This window comes from Amblyraja radiata, chromosome 5 (assembly GCF_010909765.2).
Source record: "Amblyraja radiata isolate CabotCenter1 chromosome 5, sAmbRad1.1.pri, whole genome shotgun sequence".
NCBI classification, from domain to species: domain Eukaryota; kingdom Metazoa; phylum Chordata; class Chondrichthyes; order Rajiformes; family Rajidae; genus Amblyraja; species Amblyraja radiata.
The window spans coordinates 71,740,620-71,762,991 of record NC_045960.1 but is presented as its reverse complement, the minus strand read 5'-3'; the positions used below and the strand labels follow the sequence as shown (position 1 = coordinate 71,762,991).

At 38.7% G+C, this 22,372-nt stretch overlaps 1 protein-coding gene across 1 annotated transcript in view; it reads left to right on the top strand.

The window, feature by feature from the left end:
• apob (apolipoprotein B) overlaps positions 1-22,372 on the top strand; it is a 54,925-nt gene that overhangs the window by 6,617 nt on the left and 25,936 nt on the right. Inside the window, exons 5-19 of the mRNA XM_033021513.1 lie at positions 958-1,114; positions 4,569-4,724; positions 4,845-4,951; positions 6,505-6,590; positions 8,107-8,335; positions 12,185-12,412; positions 12,685-12,802; positions 12,898-13,044; positions 13,916-14,127; positions 14,608-14,845; positions 15,722-15,901; positions 15,996-16,184; positions 17,057-17,224; positions 18,191-18,396; positions 18,489-18,644. Coding sequence (XP_032877404.1) covers positions 958-1,114; positions 4,569-4,724; positions 4,845-4,951; positions 6,505-6,590; positions 8,107-8,335; positions 12,185-12,412; positions 12,685-12,802; positions 12,898-13,044; positions 13,916-14,127; positions 14,608-14,845; positions 15,722-15,901; positions 15,996-16,184; positions 17,057-17,224; positions 18,191-18,396; positions 18,489-18,644 — 2,577 coding nt within the window. The remainder of the gene's footprint in view (positions 1-957; positions 1,115-4,568; positions 4,725-4,844; positions 4,952-6,504; positions 6,591-8,106; positions 8,336-12,184; positions 12,413-12,684; positions 12,803-12,897; positions 13,045-13,915; positions 14,128-14,607; positions 14,846-15,721; positions 15,902-15,995; positions 16,185-17,056; positions 17,225-18,190; positions 18,397-18,488; positions 18,645-22,372) is intronic.

Sequence of the window (22,372 nt, the reverse complement as noted above, 5' to 3'; positions counted from 1 at the left end):
GGCCAGCGGTTCATTCTACAGCAAGACAATGATCCCAAACATGGGAGATTTTCAAAGCTAAAAAATGGTCAATTCTTGAGTGGCCGAGTCAATTACCCGATCTGAACTCAATTGAGCATGCCTTTTATATGCTGAAGAGAAAACTGAAGGGGACTAGCCCCCAAAACAAGCATAAGCTAAAGATGGCTGTAATACAGGCCTGGCAGAGCATCACCAGAGAAGACACCCAGCAACTGGTGATGTCCATGAAACGCAGACTTCAAGCAGTCATTGCACGCAAAGGATATACAACAAAATACTAAAGATGGCTACTTACATGACATTGTTGTGTCCCAAACATTATGGTGCCCTGAAATGGGGGAGCTATGCATAAACACAGCTGTAATTTCTACATGGTGAAACCAAAATGTATAAAAATTGCATTTATTAAAATCTGACAATGTGCACTTTAACCTCATGAGATTTTTGTAATTACAAATCTCAAATTATGGATTACAGAGGCAAATAAATAAATGATGGGTCTTTGTCCCAAACATTATGGAGGGCACTGTATTAGGACATATTCTCTATTTACAATAAATCTAAGTGTTGCCAAGAATTCTAAGAAATGCCACAATATCAGTTTTGATATATCTTAGCCATGCATGCTCACAGAATGTTGTCTTAGATTCAGGCAGGCACTATAATGTTGTTGGGGCAACTCAGAAGGCATTAATAATCCTGGAAAAATTGAGGAATAATTGAATGCTGAAATTGAGAATACTTTAAGATATTTAAAGATAATATGGTTCGGCATACTTCCTCATTCGTAATTTATGTTATATGTGATAGGGCGGGAGAATGGGACTGGTGGAAACAGCTACAGCTAAAGAAGTCAGACTGGTATCGTCACAACAAGCCAATGTGACACTTTATTTCTGTGAATTTTCTGATACGATGAAATATGTTGCTTTATAGGTATATCTTGAAATTCACCACATCACATGGACATATGGGCATCACTCTATATGCACATGAAAATGAACCAACCAACATCCTTAACATCAAGAGGGGTATCATTTCTACTCTTCTGGTGCCATTGGAATTGAATGAAGATGAACAGTTGGTCGACATTGTATGTATTATTGAAATTGCTTGATGACAATTTTAGTGATTTGAATACAAGAATTAACTGTTAGAAATTCACCCGACAGCAAGAACTGAAGTAAACTTATTGCACAATACTTTAATTCGGAATTATAAGATAATATCATTAGCTGCCTCGGTAGGTGATCAGGTTATAAGTGATAGGAGAGGAATTAGGCCATTCGGCCCATCAAGTCTACTCCGCCATTCGCTCATGGCTGATCCATCTCTCCCTCCTAATCCCATTCTCCTGCCTTCTCCCCATAACCTCGGACACCGGTAATAATCAAGAATCTATCTATCTCTGCCTTAAAACTATCCATTGACTTGGCCTCTACAGCCTTCTGTGGCAAAGAATTCCACAAATTAACCACCCTCAGACTAAAGAAATTCCTCCTCTTCTCCTTCCTAAAGAAACGTCCTTTAATTCTGGAGCTATGAACCCTAGTCCTAGACTCTCCCACTAGCGGAAACATCCTCTCCACTCTATCGAAGCCTTTCACTATTCTGTACGTTTCAAAGAGGGGACTCCTCATTCTTCCAAACTCCATCGAGTAGGGCCCCAGTGCCGTATAATGCTCATATGTTAACCCACTCATTCCTGGGATCATTCTCGACAACCTCCTCTGGACCCTCGCCAGAGCCAACATATCCTTCCTCAGAAATAGTGCCCAAAATTGTTCACAATACTCCAAATGCAGCCTGACCAGCATTACATCCCTCTTTTTGTATTCTAGCCCTTTTAAAATAAATGCAAGCATTGCATTTGCCTTCTTTACTACTGATTCGATTTGCACATTCACTTTTTAGGAGTCTCCCACAAGCATTCCCAAGTCGCTTTTTCGGGATTTCTCCGATTTCTGGATTCTCTCCCCATCTAGAAAACAGTCTATGCCTTTATTCCTACTACCAAAATGTATAACTCCATTATTTGCTAAGTTATATTCCATCTGCCACTTCTCTGCCCACTCTCCCAAACGGTTCAAGTCCTTCTGCAGAGTCCCTGCTTTCTCTTCACTATCTGCCCCTCCACCTAGAAACATAGAAACATAGAAAAGAGGTGCAGGAGTAGGCCATTCGGCCCTTCAAGCTAGCCCACCATTCAATATGATCTTGGCTGATCATCCAAAATCAGTACCCCATTCCTGCTTTCTCCCCATATCCCTTGATTCCGTAGGCCCTAAGAGCTATATCTAACTCTCTCTTGAAAACATTCAGTGAATTGACCTCCACTGCCTTCTGTGGCAGAGAATTCCACAGATTCACAACTCTCTGGGTGAAAACTGTGACCCTTGTTTCTGGACTCCCCCAACATCGGGAACATTTTTCCTGTATCTAGCCTGTCCAATCCCTTAAGAATGTTATATGTTTCCATAAGATCCCTTCTCGCCCATCTAAATTCTGGTGAATATAAGCCCAGTCGATCCATTCTTTCAACATATGTCAGTCCTGCCATCCCAGGAATTAACCTGGTGAACCTACGCTACACTCCCTCAATAGCTAGAATGCCCTTCCTCATATGGAGACCAAAACTAGACACAATACTCCAGGTGTGGTCTCGCCAGGGCTCAATACAACTGCCGTAGGACCTTCTTCCTCCTATACTCAAATCTCCTTGCTATGAAGGCCAACATGCCACTTGCTTTCTTCACTGCTAGCTGTACCTGCATGCTTAAATCAATGATTGATGTACAAGCATACCCAAGTTGTGTTACACCCCTTTTCCTAATCTGACACAATTCAGATAATAATCTGCCTTGTTGTTCTTGTCACCAAAGTGGATAACCTCACATTTATCCACATTATACTGCATCTGCCATGTATCTGCCCACTCACCCAACCTATCCAAATCACCCTGCAGCCTCATAGCATCCTCCTCGCAGGTCACACTGCCACCCAGCTTTGTGTCATCTGCAAACTTAGAGATGTTACATTTAATTCCCTTGTCCAAATCGTTAATATATATTATAAATAACTGGGGTCCCAGCACTGAGCCCTGCAGCACCCCACTAGTCACTTCCTATTTTCGTATCATCCGCAAATCGGCCACAAAGCCTTCAATCCCCTTATCCAAATCATTAATATACTGTACAACGTAATGAGTAGCGGCTCCAGCATCGACCCCCTGTGGACTCCGCTAGTCACTGGCAGCCAACCAGAAAAAGCAAAATATTGCCACTCTTTGCCTTCTGCCATCCAACCAACCTGCGATCCATGCTGGTATCTGCCCTTTGATACCATGGGCTCTCATGCTCCTTAGCAGCCTCACATGTAGCACCTTATCAAAGGCTTTCTGAATATCTAGGTAAACAACATCCACTGACTCTCCATTGTCTGTCCTGCTATATAGTTCTTCAAAGATTTCCAACATATTCGTCAGGCAAGGTCTCCGCTTCACAAAACCATGCTGACTTCGGCCTATTTTTAGCATGGACTTCTAAGTCTCCGTAACCTCATCCTTTATAATGGATTCTAAAATCTTCCCAACTACTGAAGTCCGACTAACCGGCCTATAGTCCAGGTGACTTATCCACCTTCAGCCCTTTCAGCTTCCCAAGCACCTTCTCCTTAATAATAGCCACTCCACTAACTTCCACCATTAAATCCAGAATTGCCTTTTCCATGCTGCTCAGCCTGGGACTAAAGCATAGGGACATTCAACCCAAGTTTATTCTGACATTCACTGCAAGCATAGCTAACCATGCACCCATCTTCATCCCATGTCACCTAATATCTTAAGATAATAAAAATCCTTAAATCACCTTAAATCTCTGATTATACATATAATTGCATGCATAAACTAATACAATCATTTGAAATGCAGAAATGTATCTTTCTTTACTCATGTAGGATGTAACTGCATTATTTTGGGTTAGTCTTTGTTTCTTAATGTGTAGAATTAGATTATCTCTCTAGAATGCAATGAATTTCCCATGTACCTTGATTACTACAAAATATCTTAGTTTTCTGGATTTTGGAAAATGCACAAAATGAGTTTTTTCTATTATTTCATTTTTGTTTTCAGATACCATTACATTAAATCTTCACTGCATTACCATTTCTAAAGGACTGAGAACCGTGGGTGATCTAATCAGGACTTCCTATTTCTGCAGCAGGCCACCTCACCCAAAATATTCTGTTTTCTGACCACAATTATTATTTTTTCCTTTTTTGTGTTTTTTTAATCAATCCATTTGTTTAACCCATCAACCCTGGGCCTTCATTCTTTTGCTATTTAGAAAATACTTTGATCTTCTTTATGACCTCTTTGCACTTGGCTGTATAGAAATCTATTTACCACACTTTTGTATTTCTTTGGAGCTTACAATGAATGTTTGATCGGCAAGTTCCATACATACCTTTATATTTAAACATCAAAGATATTAAAAACAAATGAATCTGTTAATTGTTATAAAAACTAATTTTCCCTTTTTGTCATCCAGGCAACTGTGTATGGTAACTGCTCGAGCATTGTCATGGTGGAGAACAGAGAAGGCAGTCATGCTTCTCGCATTACAATTAGAAGAGACCTTGGTGACTGTAACAAATTCAAGGCTGTCACAGACTACACTAGTCCATTGGCAATGGTTACAAGAATGGTAAGGAAAAAAATGAAGTATATTATTATAATGGTGATTTGTATTGCAAATTATAGTTTAAAAAAATGTCTTTCTCTAACATAATTATTTCCTAATAACTTTTCATTTAAACACATACAGCCGGAATCTGCCCAGTCTATTCTATATAGCAGTCAAACTTGCTCGTATACCCTTGATGTAAAGAAACATGTGACAGAAGCAATTTGCGATGAGAAACACCTTTTCAGGCCTGACAAGTATGTTGTTTCACTCAAATATGGCTCTGATTCATAGTATGCATGCTCCAAGATTGTTAAAATATCTTTTAATCCATATAATGATTATTCCTCCACCTACTTACTTTATGTTAATTTAAATGTATTTATGTCAACCTGTGAGATTTCTAGCTTTACACTCTTCGTCAATTTTGGATTGTTCTTGTATTTGTGTTACTACACATTCCCAAAATATCTCAACCTCTAATAGTGACTGCTATCACATTCACTGGTTCTTTTTAAAATGCCTTTTCAAAAGAATCAAAAAGTGTAAAGGACCTTTTTGAAATTTTCAATCGTTTTTTTTGTTTCCCCAGTAAAAAAACAATTGATTTGGTATCAGGGATTAAAGTACTCAATGCTGTTCAGCTGCCATGTCCTTTCGCCTTTTCAGTTTTACAAGGGAGAGTACAAAAATAAAAAGAAGAATATGAGGCAGTGATATTGTCTTTGTCTCAGAGGTTCTCTGCTTTCTTTACTTGTCAAAAACTTTGCATAATCTCCTATTTCCACATGGACACATTCTTTTCACTGAGCTTCTTTCCTTATTTGCCGCCTGCTATTCAAGCAATGTCGGTTCCTTACATTTTGATGCATCACCTCCATTTATCTAGTGTGTAACATCATGCGATCCCCAATGCAAGTTTCCATCAGGTCACATCAGGTACTGTGAGAGCCAAGCCAGCCACTGTCTGACCATGGACTGATCTTGCTGCTAGAACTTCCAGCCATGCCAGACAGCCCGTTCCTGCACCTGGTTCGCTTCAGAGCTGGAGCTGTGATACACTGCTGGAAATGTTGTCGTGACTCCCTCTACTGGAGGGTTTAAGTGTATCATATCTACTCATCAACATAGCCACTCCTCCAGTGCCCTTTACAGTCCTGAAACGATTTCTGAATTCTATTTTGTAACTAATTTTCTCACAAAACTTGCCTTTTCCACTGCTGCCTATCACTCAATAGTCTTTTCCCCTTTGAACATTTGGGCTTTGGAGGAGGATCTACTGAAAGAAACATTTGCTAATGGAACCATAACAAGACCTAACCCAGAACATTTGTGAGGCCTTTGACTGCTTCCCGTTAGTCAAAACAGGCTTATTCTGACCAGATAATTTCCAGCACGAGAGGCCACAATACACCCATGAACATTATTTGAAAATTCTGAAAATCAGTGCAAGTTTTCTTTTTATAATTTCTTCAAAATGTCACAGTGGGTGATGGAATAAAGTTGCATTAGCACTTTCTCATTGCTCTCAGCAGAGTTAATGGTATTTCATATAACACCATGCCTGCTACATTTGAATGTTACCAGAAAATAGCCTACCCATCTGCTCATAATAAAACAAAATAGTTTTATACCAAGTTGCAATAATATTCCAGTTTTAAAATTAGTGGCTGGAGATGGTCTCTCACCTTTTCCACATCCGAGGGCAGTGACCCAAGATACACAACTGCATAAGTTAAGTCGTTAAGAGAGTTGTCAATTATATAGTAATAGATATAAAATTGATTTTCTTTTTTGTTAGCGATTATCAAGGACCCGGATCACTTGTAAAGCAGACTTTGAAACTCTTAGAAGTCACTCCAATTAATACAGGATACTTTGCTAATGGTAAGATACAGATCTTTGTATGTAAATGTTTTATGGAAATGAATAATAATTTTGCTAAGAATGTTCTTCTTTCATTGTTTAGCTCCACACAATCTCACTCAGTACACAAATAAGTCTCCAGCTTCCTTAACTTTTAAGTGTCTGTGAAGGGCAGTTTGATTTTCTTTTTTGGAACTTAATAAGATATAGATTTAAACATAGGATTATTTAGGATGTGGATTATTTTGATTTTGTAATTCTCATTCTAAATTTCATTATTAATTTGGCACTCCAAAATTTTAAGGAATGGAATATCATGGAATTAAGCACCAAAATTCTAATATGATAATAAGAAAATAGATTTTTTAATATGTTACAGATAATTTCATTAATGTCATAAACAGATGGGTCAACTTTCAATTATCCCCCACCCTTGATTTTTGTATGAATAAAAGGGGCCTGATTAATGGAAGCAGGATGAAAATATAAAAATAATATCTGACTGGAATTATATGTGTGGTGTTGGTGCGGAGCCAGCCTTTAGGGTTGCACAACTGCACAGCTGGTAGAGCTGCTGCCTCACGGCACTGGAGATCCTGGTTCGATCTTGACCTTCAGTGTCTGAGTGGAGTTTACACATCCTTCCTGTGACTGCATGGGTATCTTCCAGGTGCTCCAGTTTCCTCCCACATCCCAAAGATGTGCAAGGTTGCAGGTTAAATGACCTCTATAAATGACCCCTAGTCAATAGGGAGTGGATGCGAAAGTGTGATAACATTAGAACTAGTGTTAATGTGTTAATGATGAACAGGGTGGGCCGAAGGGCCTGTTTGCATGCTGCATCTTTCAATCAATCATGCTCATTGGAAACAGATGGCAGCTTCAAAGGGCACAACCGCAGCTTTGACCCAATAGCTTGCAAATTGCTCAAGGTGCCAAGTCTCATAAGATTAGGCTAAAATTGACCCACAAATTGCAGCAGAATCAGGCTTGTGCCTCCTTGCATTGCCTCTCTCTTCTGCATAAACTCCCCCAAGTCTGAAAAAGGCCCAAATCAAATCAATTAAACAATAATCACACCAAACATTCTTACCTGTGGGTATGCAGTGAAGGAGGTGTTGCATTTTAATAGGCGGCTGGTAAAATACTACTGGATTTATAGCAGCACCAGTCAGGCTCCCAAAGAGACCTTATTCTGTCACACAAGGAATGTCCCAATCTTCCCACCTCAGGTATGGACCCTCTCACCCAACACTCTGTGGGCAAATTACTTTTATGTCAGTAGCTGAACTCTCAACTCTAGTATTCATAAATGTGACAGGCCCCTATTTGTCCATTTGTCTCATGATGAGTATGCAACTGCGCCTTAAACAGTTGACATCAAGCCCTTGCTACCATAAACAATTCGCTTTCAGTTAATATGTCACTCCCACTCTACAATTGCAAATCATGGACTGCATGCCAAGGAAATAAAGTGGGAATTACTTTGAGTATATTTCAGAGCAAAAATGGAAAATTCTTTATCAATCTTTTACAGGTGATTTCACAATCAAGAAAGAATTGACTTTGGAACATGACTTTGATAACAGAGCACAGAATGCAGATTCTGCGCTGTTGGCACTAAGGAATCTGGCAAGAATCTCTGAGAATGGTCAACGTGAACAAAGGGCTGACTTGTTCCAAATATTTGTGGCTGAATTGAGGAGATTGGATGGAGGGACTCTTGAAACAGCTTTGCCTAAGCTACTTCAAATGGAAAAACCCAGGTAATCAAGAACAGCCCTGTTTCTTGGGAATGTTGTTTTAAAGGACACTTTAATAACATTTCAAGTGTTTAATAACAATTATAATTTAATAATTGTATGCAGAATTAGCAGTTGACCCTACTACGACTCTAAAATGGCTGCCTACTGGGACAAGTAATTACTATCTTTCCATTCATAATATGAAGTGCACACATAACAGTAATGCTGTAAGTAATAGATTACTAATATTGAGATGTGCTGTCCAGCAATGCTCCCTGCCAAGAAGGAGCAAAGGCTTCTTAAATAATTTAAGGCTTATGTACTGTTGTAAACGACATGCACAGTCACCATGAATGCAGATACAATATTATGTTCAATGCTGCTGAACCATCTGGAGAAGTTAAGCAAAGCCAAGCAGTGAGATACTAGAACAATGTTCAATCAGCCATGCCTTGCTGAGCTTATAGGTCTGAATTATAATATTCATGTAGCTTAATTAACATAATCGCTAGAATACATTCTGTCATTCAGGATACAATTATCTGGATTTAACATTAAATATAGACCGTTCGATGTGGCACTGTGGATGCACCACAACCAAAGAGCAGTGCTGAACTACTGTCTACCTCTTTGATGATCCTCGGACTATCCTTGATTAGGCTTTGCTGGTTTTACCTTGCACTAAATGTTATTCCCTTATCATGTATCTACAGTGGCTTGCAAAAGTATTCATACCCCTTGAACTTTTCCACATTTTGTCACGTTACAACCACAAACGTAAATGTATTTTATTGGGATTTTATGTGATAGACCAACACAAAGTGGCGCTTAATTGTGAAGTGGAAGGAAAATGATACATGGTTTTCAAATTATTTTATAAATAAAAAACTGAAAAGTGTGGCGTGCAAAAGTATTCAGCCCCCTTTACTCTGATACCACTAAATAAAATCCAGTGCAACCAATTGCCTTCAGAAGTCACCTAATTAGTAAATAGAGTCTACTTGTGTGCAATCTAATCTCAGTATAAATACAGCTGTTCTGTGAAGGCCTCAGAGGTTTGTTAGAGAACATTAGTGAACAAACAGCATCATGAAGCCCAAGGAACACACCAGACAGGTCGGGGATAAAGATGTGGAGAAGTTTAAAGCAGGGTTAGGTTATAAAAAAATATCCCAAGCTTTGAACATCTCACGGAGCACTGTTCAATCCATCATCCGAAAATGGAAAGAGTATGGCACAACTGCAAACCTACCAAGACATGGCCGTCCACCTAAACTGACAGGCTGGGCAAGGGGAGCATTGATCAGAGAAGCAGCCAAGAGGCCCATGGTAACTCTGGAGGAGCTGCATAGATCCACAGCTCAGGTGGGAGAATCTGTCCACAGGACAACTATTAGTCGTGCACTCCACAAATCGGGCCTTTATGGAAGAGTGGCAAGAAGAAAGCCATTGTTGAAAAAAGCCATAAGAGGTCCCGTTTGCAGTTTGCCACAAGCCATGTGGGGGACACAGCAAACATGTGGAGGAAGGTGCTCTGGTCAGATGAGACCAAAATTGAAGTTTTTGGCCTAAATGCAAAACGCTATGTGTGGCGGAAAACTAACACTGCACATCACCCTGAACACACCATCCCCACTGTGAAACATGGTGGTGGCAGCATCATGCTGTGGGGATGCTTTTCTTCAGCAGGGACAGGGAAGCTGGTCAGAGTTGATGGGAAGATGGATGGAGCCAAATACAGGACAATCTTGGAAGAAAACCTGTTAGAGTCTGCAAAAGACTTGAGACTGGGGCGGAGGTTCACCTTCCAGCAGGACAACGACCCTAAACATACAGCCAGAGCTACAATGGAATGGTTTAGATCAAAGCATATTCATGTGTTAGAATGGCCCAGTCAAAATCCAGACCTAAATCCAATTGAGAATCTCTGGCGAGACTTGAAAATTGCTGTTCACAGACGCTCTCCATCCAATCTGACTGAGCTTGAGCTATTTTGCAAAGAAGAATGGGCAAAAAATTCAGTCTCTAGATGTGCAAAGCTGGTAGAGACATACCCCAAAAGACTTGCAGCTGTAATTGCAGCGAAAGGTGGTTCTACAAAGTATTGACTCAGGGGGGCTGAATACTTTCGCACACCACACTTTTCAGTTTTTTATTTGCAAAAAAAATTGAAAACCATGTATCATTTTCCTTCCACTTCACAATTATGCACCACTTTGTGTTGGTCTATCACATAAAATCCCAATGAAATACATTTACGTTTGTGGTTGTAACGTGACAAAATGTGGAAAAGTTCAAGGGGTATGAAAACTTTTGCAAGTCACTGTATACACTGTAAATGGATCGATTGTAAGCATGTATTGTCTTTCTGCTGACTGGTTAGCACGCAACAAAATATTTTCACTGTACCTCGGTACATGTGACAATAAACTAAACCGAACTTCTTCATCGTGCTCTAAGAGTCCAATAGTGCAGACAGATTTCTTCATAATTCTGGTGAAAATGTTGCCCATCCTATTATGCTAGGATTGTCCAGCAAACCTAGTAACCACACCTGAGACCACACCTGGAGTATTGTGTGCAGTTCTGGTCTCCAAATTTGAGGACGAAAATTCCTGCTATTGAGGTAGTGCAGCGTAGGTTCACAAGGTTAATTCCCAGGATGGCGGGACTGTCATATGCTGAGAGAATGGAGCGGCTGGGCATATATACTCTGCAATTTAGAAGGATGAGAGGGCATCTTATTGAAACATATAAGATTATTAAGGGTTTGGCAGGAATCATGTTCCCAATGTTGGGGGAGTCCAGAACCAGGGGCCACGATTTAAGAGTAAGGGGTAAGCCATTTAGAACGGAGATGAAGAAACACTTTTTCTCACAGAGAGTTGTGAGTCTGGAATTATCTGCCTCAGAGGGCGGTGGAGGCCGGTTCTCTGGATACTTTCAAGAGTGAGCTAGATAAGACTCTTGAAGATAGTGGATTCAGGGGATATGGGGAGAAGGCAGGAATGGGGTACTGATTGTGGATGATCAGCCATGATCACATTGAATGGTGGTGCTGGCTTGAAGGGCCAAATGGCCTACTCCTGCACCTATTGTCTATTGTCTATAATGTAAAAGAGTCAAAATCAGCTCCAATGAAAGGAGATATAAGATAATTTAACAGTGTTTAATTTAACTGAGTTAATGTAACGGCTTCAGAGACAATGCTACTGTCAGCCAGACGGGAGGTGATTGGGTAATTTCCCTGTCAACAGTTTGTTGAATTCAGTTCTCTAATTTGCTTAGATTGAGTTGATACACATAACTTGTATACAATAATCCTCCATTGCTGCATTCTGCTGCAGAAATTATATTTTTATTGGGATAATTTTATAGGTTCTGTTTCCACTACTCCTTAAATGGACCAAATGTTCTGAATAAATGAATCTAATATTCTGACTAAGTTGACTCCAGTTGCCAATAGATTGTCATGAATCGTATGTTCCACCCCATTTTAAAGACAGGGTTTTTTCAATAATAAAACTTTGAAGGGTGTCAAAGGATTTCAAGGCATGGCTGACTGATGGTACAAGGAAGGCCAAACACTGTACTGAGCCTTGCAGCTAAGCAGCTTGGAGTAGGTTTATCTGAAGAACATTGTTTCTGAAACCCACTCCAACTTAGTAGCTGTGCAGCAGGTGACCGATAACATTAGGCTGAGAATCTGGGTAAATGCTTTTGTACGTAAGATCCCAAGGACATATTCCTATATGTTTCTGAATTTAGCAATGTATGATTTTGTTGGCAGAAAAGGACTCACTTGTTAATGTTGGGAATTAATAATCACTTAATTTACTGAACTCAAACTATCCTTTTTCATTTTAATAGGTCTGTCACTTTTCAAGCACTTCTCCAGTGTGGTACCTCAGGGTGTTTTGGAACCATCTTAAAAATATTGCAAAGCAAATCGGTCCCTGAATGCTTGGCAGATGCAATTACCTATTCAGTTGGACTCATGGCTTCACCATCTGAGGACGGGATTCGGCACATTCTTAATATGGCAAAGGTTCGGCCAACGAGGGCTATGCTTTATTCCCTGAGTCACATAGTAAGAAGGTAAGCACATTACGTCTTGGTTAATAAAACACCTGTCTTATATAAACCAAACTCTTCCAGAAAACACAAACTATATCATTTTGCTGCTCAAAATATATTTATTCTGTAATAAAATTGTAAATGCCTTATTACCTCATGGCTTAACATTAATTTTAGGTATAACAAACAATACACAAGTTTTGATGTCATGATATATGTTTATAGATGAAGCTAATTATATATTTAAATTGTTTAATATTATTAAATTGTTAATCCTCTCATGATTCTATTAGATTTTACAATGAAAGGAAGCTTGTTGTGCCAGAACTAAAGCAAGTTGCAGACTACTTAAAGTCCATTATTGGAAATGAATGCTCTGGGGATGAAAACAAAATCTACCTCACCCTGAAGGTAACAAATATAGAATGTGACTAACATAGAATATTTTAACATTATTAAATGGGTTGAGCACAACTCTACTTGTGATATTTTTTTTCATTCTTCAGGCACTGGGAAATATGGGAGAAGCAATTGAAGATGCAAATCCTGAAGTTACAATGTCACTTTTAAGCTGTGTTAAGAGTGCCACGGCTTCCTCCTCTGTTCAGCAGGCTGCTGTTCAAGCTTTCAGACAAATGACCTTAACTGATGAGGTACTGACTCTTCTGAATAGTGTATCTATGCACCATTTTTTATTAAGAAACAAACAGTTCAAGATAAAGACCAACAAGCTATTGCTAAACATAAAATATAAAGAAAAAATTAGACATTCTGGGGAAAAGGTGCATCGCAGATTGGGGAGTTTGAAAATGACACTTGTTTTGTTATAAATATACTCATGCCTGGTTATTCTTGATAAGGTGGCTTCTTGAATCTCCAATGTCCATGTATTGAAGTGAAATCTCACTAATAATTGAGAACTTCTGAATCAATCTACTAAACCTTCACTGCACTCCTTTATTGCGTGCATATATATTTCCATATGTAGGAAGAGCCAACCTATGCATAAAATTCCATGCATGGTTTTACCTGAGTATTATGTTATTAGATCAGGATATCTCCAATCTTGCAATCATAGTCCACATTATGTTTGTCTTTCTGATTGCTTGAACATTATATTTCAGTGATTCATGTACAAGAAATGTCAAGTCCTTCTATATATATTCTATATATTTCTTTAATGCTCCCTTTATATGATTTAATATTTTTCTGTAACATATTTCCCATTCATTTAACCTGTTTATATACCTCAGCCCACACTGTCCTCCTCCTTGGTATTATCTGGCATCATCTGGTTATTACACTTGTTATTACACTTGATCTGGTTGCCCAAATTATTAATACAGATGGTAATCAACTGGAATCCCATTCCACTAAGTTTCACCATTTTGTTTATCGTCTAGTTATATAATTCACTTGTGCAGTGGTCCTAGCTCTATTCCAGATCTATACAATGAAAAAGCTCTGAAATAAACTTTTTTGTGTGCTGTCCAAATTATTCATTTGTTAATCATTTACTTTCAGATTCGTACTGAACTTTTTGAAGTATATACAAATGAAGGTTCACCTGTTCTGAAGAGACTGGGGGCCTACCTTATTGTCATGAAGAAACCAACATCCAAAAACCTCAGAAAAATCATTAAAACTCTACAAAGGTTTGAAAATGAACAAGTGAAAAGTTTTGTTTCCACACATCTTAGGAACATTCTCACATCCAAGGATCCCATGGTCCAAGAGTAAGTAAATTTGAAATGTTCACCTCATGTTCAAGGATATAGATGCTGGAATGACCAAAGCCTTGATAACCCTAAGGATGTGCGGGTTTGTAGGTTAATTGGCCTCTGTAAATTGCCCTGAGTTTAAAGGGCGTGGATGTGAAAGTGGGATAATATAGAACCAGTGTGAACAGGTGATTGATGGTCAGTGTGGACTCAGTAAGCTGAAGAAACTGATCCTATGCTGTAACTTTCAATTGATGTCAATTCATTGCAAAAAAAAAAAAAATACTGCTAACAGTGTTGTTTCTTTTCACATTCTGATGTAACATAAAATTGAGATTGAGTATGTTTTTCATTCCTTGGGTTAATGTTTAGCTGGGACCTGGAATGGCTAAAATTCATGCATGTCTATTACCTGGTGCTGTTGACTGAAGACAGTCCTAATGTAATATTGGTACTCATTTGTAACTCAACCAATGTCTATTTTGTTTTGCACAGACTGAAAAGCAAAGTGGCAGATGCTCTAAAAGATACTCAGCTCCCAACACCCAAGGATTTCAGAAAATATTCTAGAAACTATAAAATATATGAGAAAATTATGCTTCCAAAAATACAGGGTAATCTGGAAGGTGGACTGCAGAGCAATATAATTTTTGACTCAAACAGTAATGTGCCAACAGCTGTAATGTTAGAAACTACTTTGAATGTTTTTGGAGAATCTGTGGACCTGTTTGAGGTTGGTATTCATATGTATTTCTTGAATTGATTACATTTGATATATACTAGAGTTAATTTTGTTTCCTGTGAAATAGTGGAGAAAAATAGCCAAGCTTCCTGTAATTGCTGGTTTGTTATGGCCTGCCCCTCTGATAAAACCTGTGATTTGATATGTTGAAAATGGGGATTAATTAATCTGTGATGATAACTAAATACATTTAAGAAGGATTATCTTATGAGTGTTGTACTTAAATGATTGTCACTGCTAGGATAAGAAACTTCTCTAAACATTAAGTCCCCCATGTCACCAACTGCATCCACAAGCAGGACAGAGGGTCAGGGAAAGTTTGGAGAACATCTCACAGGACATATTGTCTCTTGAACTACAGTCAGGACCTTGGACTTGTGCCATCCAGGTTTTCCAGGACTTGTTAAACTCTATCAGTTCTGGTAGGCTAGTGCTAATTGGAGACGCAGATATCTTCAGCTCCTTCTGGTCCTCATAGTTTTAATGGCTGCTGCAGTCATGAACTTCCCCCCAACCTTCACCTGCTTATCAGAACCTCTCTTGACTTTAAAATGAGCATATTTAGGGGGCAGGAAATAGCAGCCAGCTCAGTACTGCACCTCATCTTCTTCAACCCCTACCACCTGCTCCCTCCCCAATTACCAAATTATGTGTCATTACAGAGAACAATAGTTGCAAATAGGAGTGGTAGAAAACTGATAAACAGAAAATGGCCATAATATAAATTATTGACTGTGAAATTCAACCATACAACAACAATCAATTTTATAAATTTAGTATGATAGAAAAAAAATACTTTTGTACCTACTGATTTAATTATTTTTAATGCTATGCATAAGAATTAAACACTATTACCATTTTAAACAGATTGGCTTGGAAGGCAATGGATTTCAACCATCTCTCGAGGCAATATTTGGACCAAAAGGATTTTTCCCGAATAGTGCAATGAATGCACTATACTGGGTGAATGGCAAGGTTCCAGAGAAAGTATCACAAGTGCTATTCAAGTGGTTTGGAATCAACAAAGATGATGAACATCCGCAGGAAGTATGTGTCAGAAAACTAGTCTTAATTTGAACCAGAATATATTTGTAGGCTATTTAAGATCATAACCGTACTTTATGTCTTTGCTGTTTCATAGGATATGATGAAGGAACTTGCACAGAATTTTCAAAAAATGTTGAAGGAAATGGAACAAAAAACACCAGAAGTAGAAGCTTTCTTGAGAATCTTTGGAAATGAACTTGGATATGTCAAAGGCAGCGATTTCAAGATACTGAAAGAAATGATGTCAAAAAGTTTCCAACTACTCCAAAGCCTTCCAGCACAGGTAAAGCACAACAAGTAACATTTTCAAATATGATATTTTAAACAAAGATATTTGGCTCAATAAAAACGTGAGAACTATATTTGAATGATCAGAGATAGAAGATGAGTTGGTCTCTTTTTGGAAATGGCCTTTGCTGGACACTTTTGAGGTTTGAACTTTAATTGATGCATTGCATTGATCTCTCTGTCCGAATTGGCCTGTGTGAACTCCTGCTTGCCAAACACTTTAACTCCCCTTCTCATTCCCATACTGATATTTCCGTCCTGGGCCTCTTCCATTTTCAGAGTGAGGCCAAATGCAAATTGGAGGAACTGCACTTCATATTTCGCTTGGGCAGCTTACAACCCAGCGGTATTAATATTGATTTCTCTAACTTCAAGTAACCCTTGCATCCCTTCTCTCTCTGTCCCTCTCCTACCCTAGTCATCATACTAGTTACGCTGTCATCCTGTTGAGTTCCACTGTCTGCATAATTCGTTATCACCTACCCCACAGTCAAAAATGGACCATTGTAGGTTCCACCTTTCCTTGATCATTGTTGCTTTTTGTATATCTTTCATTCATTTGTCCTAAGTACCTTCTATATCTCCCAGTTCCTGTTCCCCCGACCCTTAGTCTGAAGAAGGGTTAGGACCCGAGACATTACCTTTCCTTTTCTCCAGAGATGCTGCCTGACCCGCTGAGTTACTCCAGCTTTTTGTGTCTATCTTTGATGTATACTATATTGATGTGGGTCACTACATTTTATGTGCGCTTAAAAGAACGATAAAAACCTCGTTAAGGAGTGCAACAATTAAAGTAATGAATGATTTTTAGATTTGAGGAATATTTGATATATTGATTTTATTGCCAATTATTCTTTGTATTTGTAGGTCAGGTCAGCTTTCCTGAACGGTTTAGGTGATGAACTATTTGCTCACTATATTTTCCTGGACAACCAGTTAATCTATCCCACTGGAGCTGGTCTCCCTCTCAAACTATCTATTTCTGGTACAGTCACATCTGGTGCCAAAGCAGCGATGAAATTTGAAGGAAAAAAGGTAATAACTCACGCTAAACATTGACATGCCTTTTTTTTGTATCTGTTAAAATATAATAATGTTTAAGATGACCAAGCCAATTAACAGCAAGACAACAATTAGTATTTAGGAATCACCTTTACACAAGAAACATCATGGAAGCATTGCCAAATAATGTAAGCACAAGGAGTTACTAGGAATGAATAATTAAAAATGGGACAGAGAGGTGGAGAGAAGGGAGTTCCAGGATTTGGGAACTGTTACCATTGGAGGTGCTACTAAATCTAGGGATACTCAAGAGACCAAAACTGTGAGGTATGGATTTTGCAGAGTTATGGGACAGGAGGTTATGATTTCCTATATTTTACATCTCCTCTTGGTATATAAGGACACCATTTTAGCTCATTGAATGTACTCCAGTTTTGTAATCAACCCCATTACCTCCACTATCCTATTCTAATATTTCCTTCAATCTCCCAAAATTCTGCTATTAATCTGCACACTGTGACCACAGGAACATGCAAAACCATAGAGCAGCTAAGAGTGTGAACATTTTAAAATCAAAGCATTGTTTAACTGGGAACCTAAACAGTTCAGCAAGTTCAAGAGTAAAGCGTAACCTGTATTAAAAGATGGGTGACAGATTATTGGCTTGCGGCATGTTTGGATGAAAGATGAAGGGAGCCCAGTTAAAATTGCTATTGAATGTTCAAGTCAATGTGTAACATAACTAAATGAAGATTGGCCAACAGGGGTGGAGTGGAGGAATTATACGGAGATACAGTATATAAAGGTAATTCGTAATGGAACGGACTTTGGATCTAGAGCTCATCTTGGTATTTTATTCAGTTAAAATTAATTAATGGGCAATCTCTATCTGAGATTTTATGTAATCCGATGCATACGCATTAAGTGAGAGTTCTTATGAGAATGGTAGGATACTGATTTGTGAATTTATTATTAAAAATAAATATTTTTCCATTGCAGATCAAAGGTTTGATTAAGCCTGAAGTTGCAACTGAGCTTGTGATCCAGCTAGGTGTCAATGTACCAGATTTTTCCAGAAATGCAATTCGGATAAATGGCAACATATATTTTAAATCTGGTTTTGAAGCTGAGATCAGCATGAGTTCTAATCAGATAAAATTCAACATCCCAGCACCCAAGGAGCCAGTCAAACTCTTAAGTTTCAGGTTGGTGCAAAATTAATTTTTCAGGTTTGTAAAATTCATGGAAACTCAATAGTGATGATGTATTTTAATGTGTACATTCTGGTCCTTTGCAGCACCAGACAGTCTCTGATCCACAGTACAAAAACTGAAGCAATCTTATCTATCATGGAGAGCAAACAAGAACGTAAAACATGCAGACCATTGTTTACAGGGATTAATCTTTGTGGAAGCCTTGCATACTCTGATGTACCATATCTTGGAAAAACAAGGTCAGTATTATGTCAATGAATCAATTATTCTAAAATCAACTTAAATATCAACTATTGACAATATTTAATGATTGCAGAGCAAATGGAACATAGGCTCTGCTAAGACCATATGAAGTTTTCTTATAAATTTTAACACCAATTTATGAAGCAAATGTGAAACCGTAGCTGTTGTCTACTAGATTGACTGATTTTCAACCATTGACTATGATGGGAGGTTTTCCAATCAATTTGGTGATTTATATACATAGCTACTTTAAGATAACTTCAGTGCACCCAGTAATCCTCTAATTAATGGAAATGCCATACAATAGGGTGGCAGGTAGTACTGCTACCTCACGGCTCCATCAAACCGGCTTTGATCACGATACTTGGTGCTCACTGTATTGAATTTACAAACAGCAGGGGTCTTTGTGGAACTCCACTGGTCACAGCCAACCAGCCTCAATATTGACCTTCCACAACAACCCTCTGTCTTCTATCAGTAAGCCAGTTCCAAATCTAAACGATCAAGCCACTGTTAATCCCATGCGTCTTAATCTTCTGGATCAGCCTACCATGGGGGACTTCAACAAATACCTCACTAAGATCCATGTAGACAACATCCGTCACCTCATTAATCACCTTTATCACCTCTTCAAAAAATGTGATCAAGTTAGTATGATTCGACCTGCCATGCACATAGCTATGCTTAATGTCCTCGATTAACCCATTCTCTTCCAATTTAGAATAAATCCTATCCCAAATAATCTTCTCCATAGGCTTCCATACCACTGATGTGAGGTCACTGGCCTATAATTTCCTGGATTCTCTCTACTTCCCTTCTTAAATAAAGGAACAACTTTAGCTATCTGAAGTCCTCCGGGACCTCGTCTATGACCGGAGAAGTTGCAAAGATCTTTGTCAAGGTTCCTGTAATCTCTTCTGTTGCTTCTCTCAATAACCTTGGATAGATCCCATTTGGTCCTGATTATTTATCCATCTTAATGCTCTTCAAAAACCCTAACATTTCCTCCTTCTTAATCTCAAAACTGCCCACACATATTCATATTCTACACACTGATCTCACTGTCTTTCATGTCCTTCTCCTTGGTGATAACAGATACAAAGTATTAATTTACTATCTCACCAATATCCCCAGACACCTAGCACAAATTCCCCACTTTATCCTTGAATGGTGCAACATTCTCTCTGGTTACCCTCTTCTTTTCAATGTATAAAGCTTAATGGGCCTGTCCTACTTGCCGATTTTTCTAGGCAACTGCGGCGACTGTCGTAGTCGTAGCAGGTCACCGAAAAACTGGCGACAACCTACGTCATCCTGGTGACTACCTACGACAGCACCTACATCAGGAGAAGTCAAGCTACACTCATTGACGTCAAACCCACTGTCGCCAAAAAATTTTCAACATGTTGAAAATTTAGCGGCGACCAGAAAGACACTACGACTTTTTGCGCAACTGAGGAGACTGCTCCCAGCGACCACTGGCGAGAATGTGGTGACAAACTAGTCGCCTGTAGTTGCCAAAAAAAACGCCTAAGTGGGACAGGCCCATTAAGATTTTATTTAATCTGATTCGCCAAACTCCTCTTGGCCCTCTAATTGCCAGCTTGAGTTATTTCCTCCTTTCTTTACATTCCTCAAAGCCCTGACTGATTCCATCCTCTTAATGTAGCCCTGACTGATTCCATCCTCTTAATGTAGCCCTGACTGATTCCATCCACTTGGCTTTCATTCTATATAACTCACAATAATGCTCCTTAAATTCAGTTGTGGAAGATTCAGGAACCATTCTACATTAAATAATTCATGGCTAACCAAGGAATTTCCTACATTTCCATGTAATAGTTGGCAAACAGGCACTAAAATTACTTTTTATCAAAGTCTTGAATAAGGAAGATTATTTCAAGAAAATTGGAATATAAATAAGGGGAAATCATATTTCAATTGTGTGAACTTGCATTACATTCCAATTAAAATATGACATTCAGTTTTATTATGTCTTGGAAAACTGTATTAACTTCAGAGGTGTACAATCAATATTCACCTAAATCATATTAGGACAAAACATTTTAAATGGTAAGAAAGATTAGTTTACATTATCTTGTGGCTGGAAGATGAAAGGATTAAAGAATAATTCAAGCAAGGTGTTTAAAATGATGTAGAAATTAAACAGGTTAGATAAACTATTTTCTCTGATGAAAGAATCTTGAATAATGGGCCAAAATCTTGAAAGTTAGAAATAAAATCTGGATATCTTCTTACTCACATAAACTAGTGAAACTTGGGAATGACCTGAGAGTTAAACATTTTTGGAGCAATATAGCTTCCTGATTGATTAGTGCGGCACAATGTTGAAACATTTGAAAATAAATAGTTTGCATTTTATTATCGTAAATGTTATTGATACACACAAATGAAAATGGAAAAGAAAATACAATGAGTGCTAGAAATTGCAAAAAGGAAATGTTGGAATCAAGCTGCTGTCTGAGAGAGATATGGAATTAATGGGCTCAATTGTGCTGATTTTGGCCCATACCTTGCGATTAAAAACAATGTTCATTTGTTATCAAGAATTATGTTTTCTACCATTTACAACATATTTTTGCACATGATATCTATTGGTTAAATGGCTGCTGAAGTATTGCTAGGATTGCTATAATCGGTTCCATGAAGAGTAGTGACTTGTGATCAAGCAGCTGGAACAAAGGCTTTGCCCATGATCTGGTCTGATGGCCTTTTGACAACTGTGGCACCGTGGGACGGTGGCACAGCGGGAGGGTTGCTACCTTACACTGCCAGAGACCTGGGTTTGATCCTGGCAATGGATGCTTTCTCTATGGAGTTTGTACGTTCTCCCCGTGACCACGTGGGATTTCCCCGGGTGCTCCAGTTTCCTTCTACACCCCAAAGATGTGCAGGTTTGTAGGTTAATTGGCTTCGGTGAAAATTGTAAAAATTGTCCCTAATGTGTAGGATGGTGCTAGCGTGCGGGGTGATAATTGGTCGGGGTGGACTCAGTAGGCTGAGGGCCTGTTTCCGCACTGTATCTATAAACAAAATAAACTAAACTAAACTCGCATGTAAAAAGATTGCTAATCTTTCCAAAAGTGTAATGAAAAAAATGAAAAATATAAAATAAAAATTGAAAAACAAATATTTTTAAAACTCATGGGATTGCTGCTAAAGTATGCATAAATAAGCATTGAAATAAATTAAAAAAAATCTAAATTTACCTTCAAAATGAAAGCAGATGACCCCACTCAATTGCTGCAATTGCCGCTGGCATATAGTTGAAAGGCCAGATACCAGGAGTATTCAGTCTTTCAGTTCAACAACTGACTGTTGAGTCCTGGTGCTCAGATATTTAGGTATTTATTCCAACATGCAGGATAGCCATGAGTGCAGATGGTTCATGGTTTGCAGTAGGTTCTGACATCATCAGCTTCACTCCCCTCTGCATGTTTTGCTGCCCTTTAGACCCCATTCACAGCCCCTCAAGGGAGAGTTACTTTGGCAATGCTGGCATTACATCAGCAGCCATTCAAACAATACTCAATTAAATATACACATTACTGTAAATGGTAGAAAACATATCTGAGTCATGAGTCATACAGCATGCAAACAGGCCCTTCAACTCAACCCATCCATGCTGACCAAATGGTCCAAACAGCCGTCGCATATGATACATAATCCTCTGAAATTTCAGCCACCTCCAGCGGCATCCCAG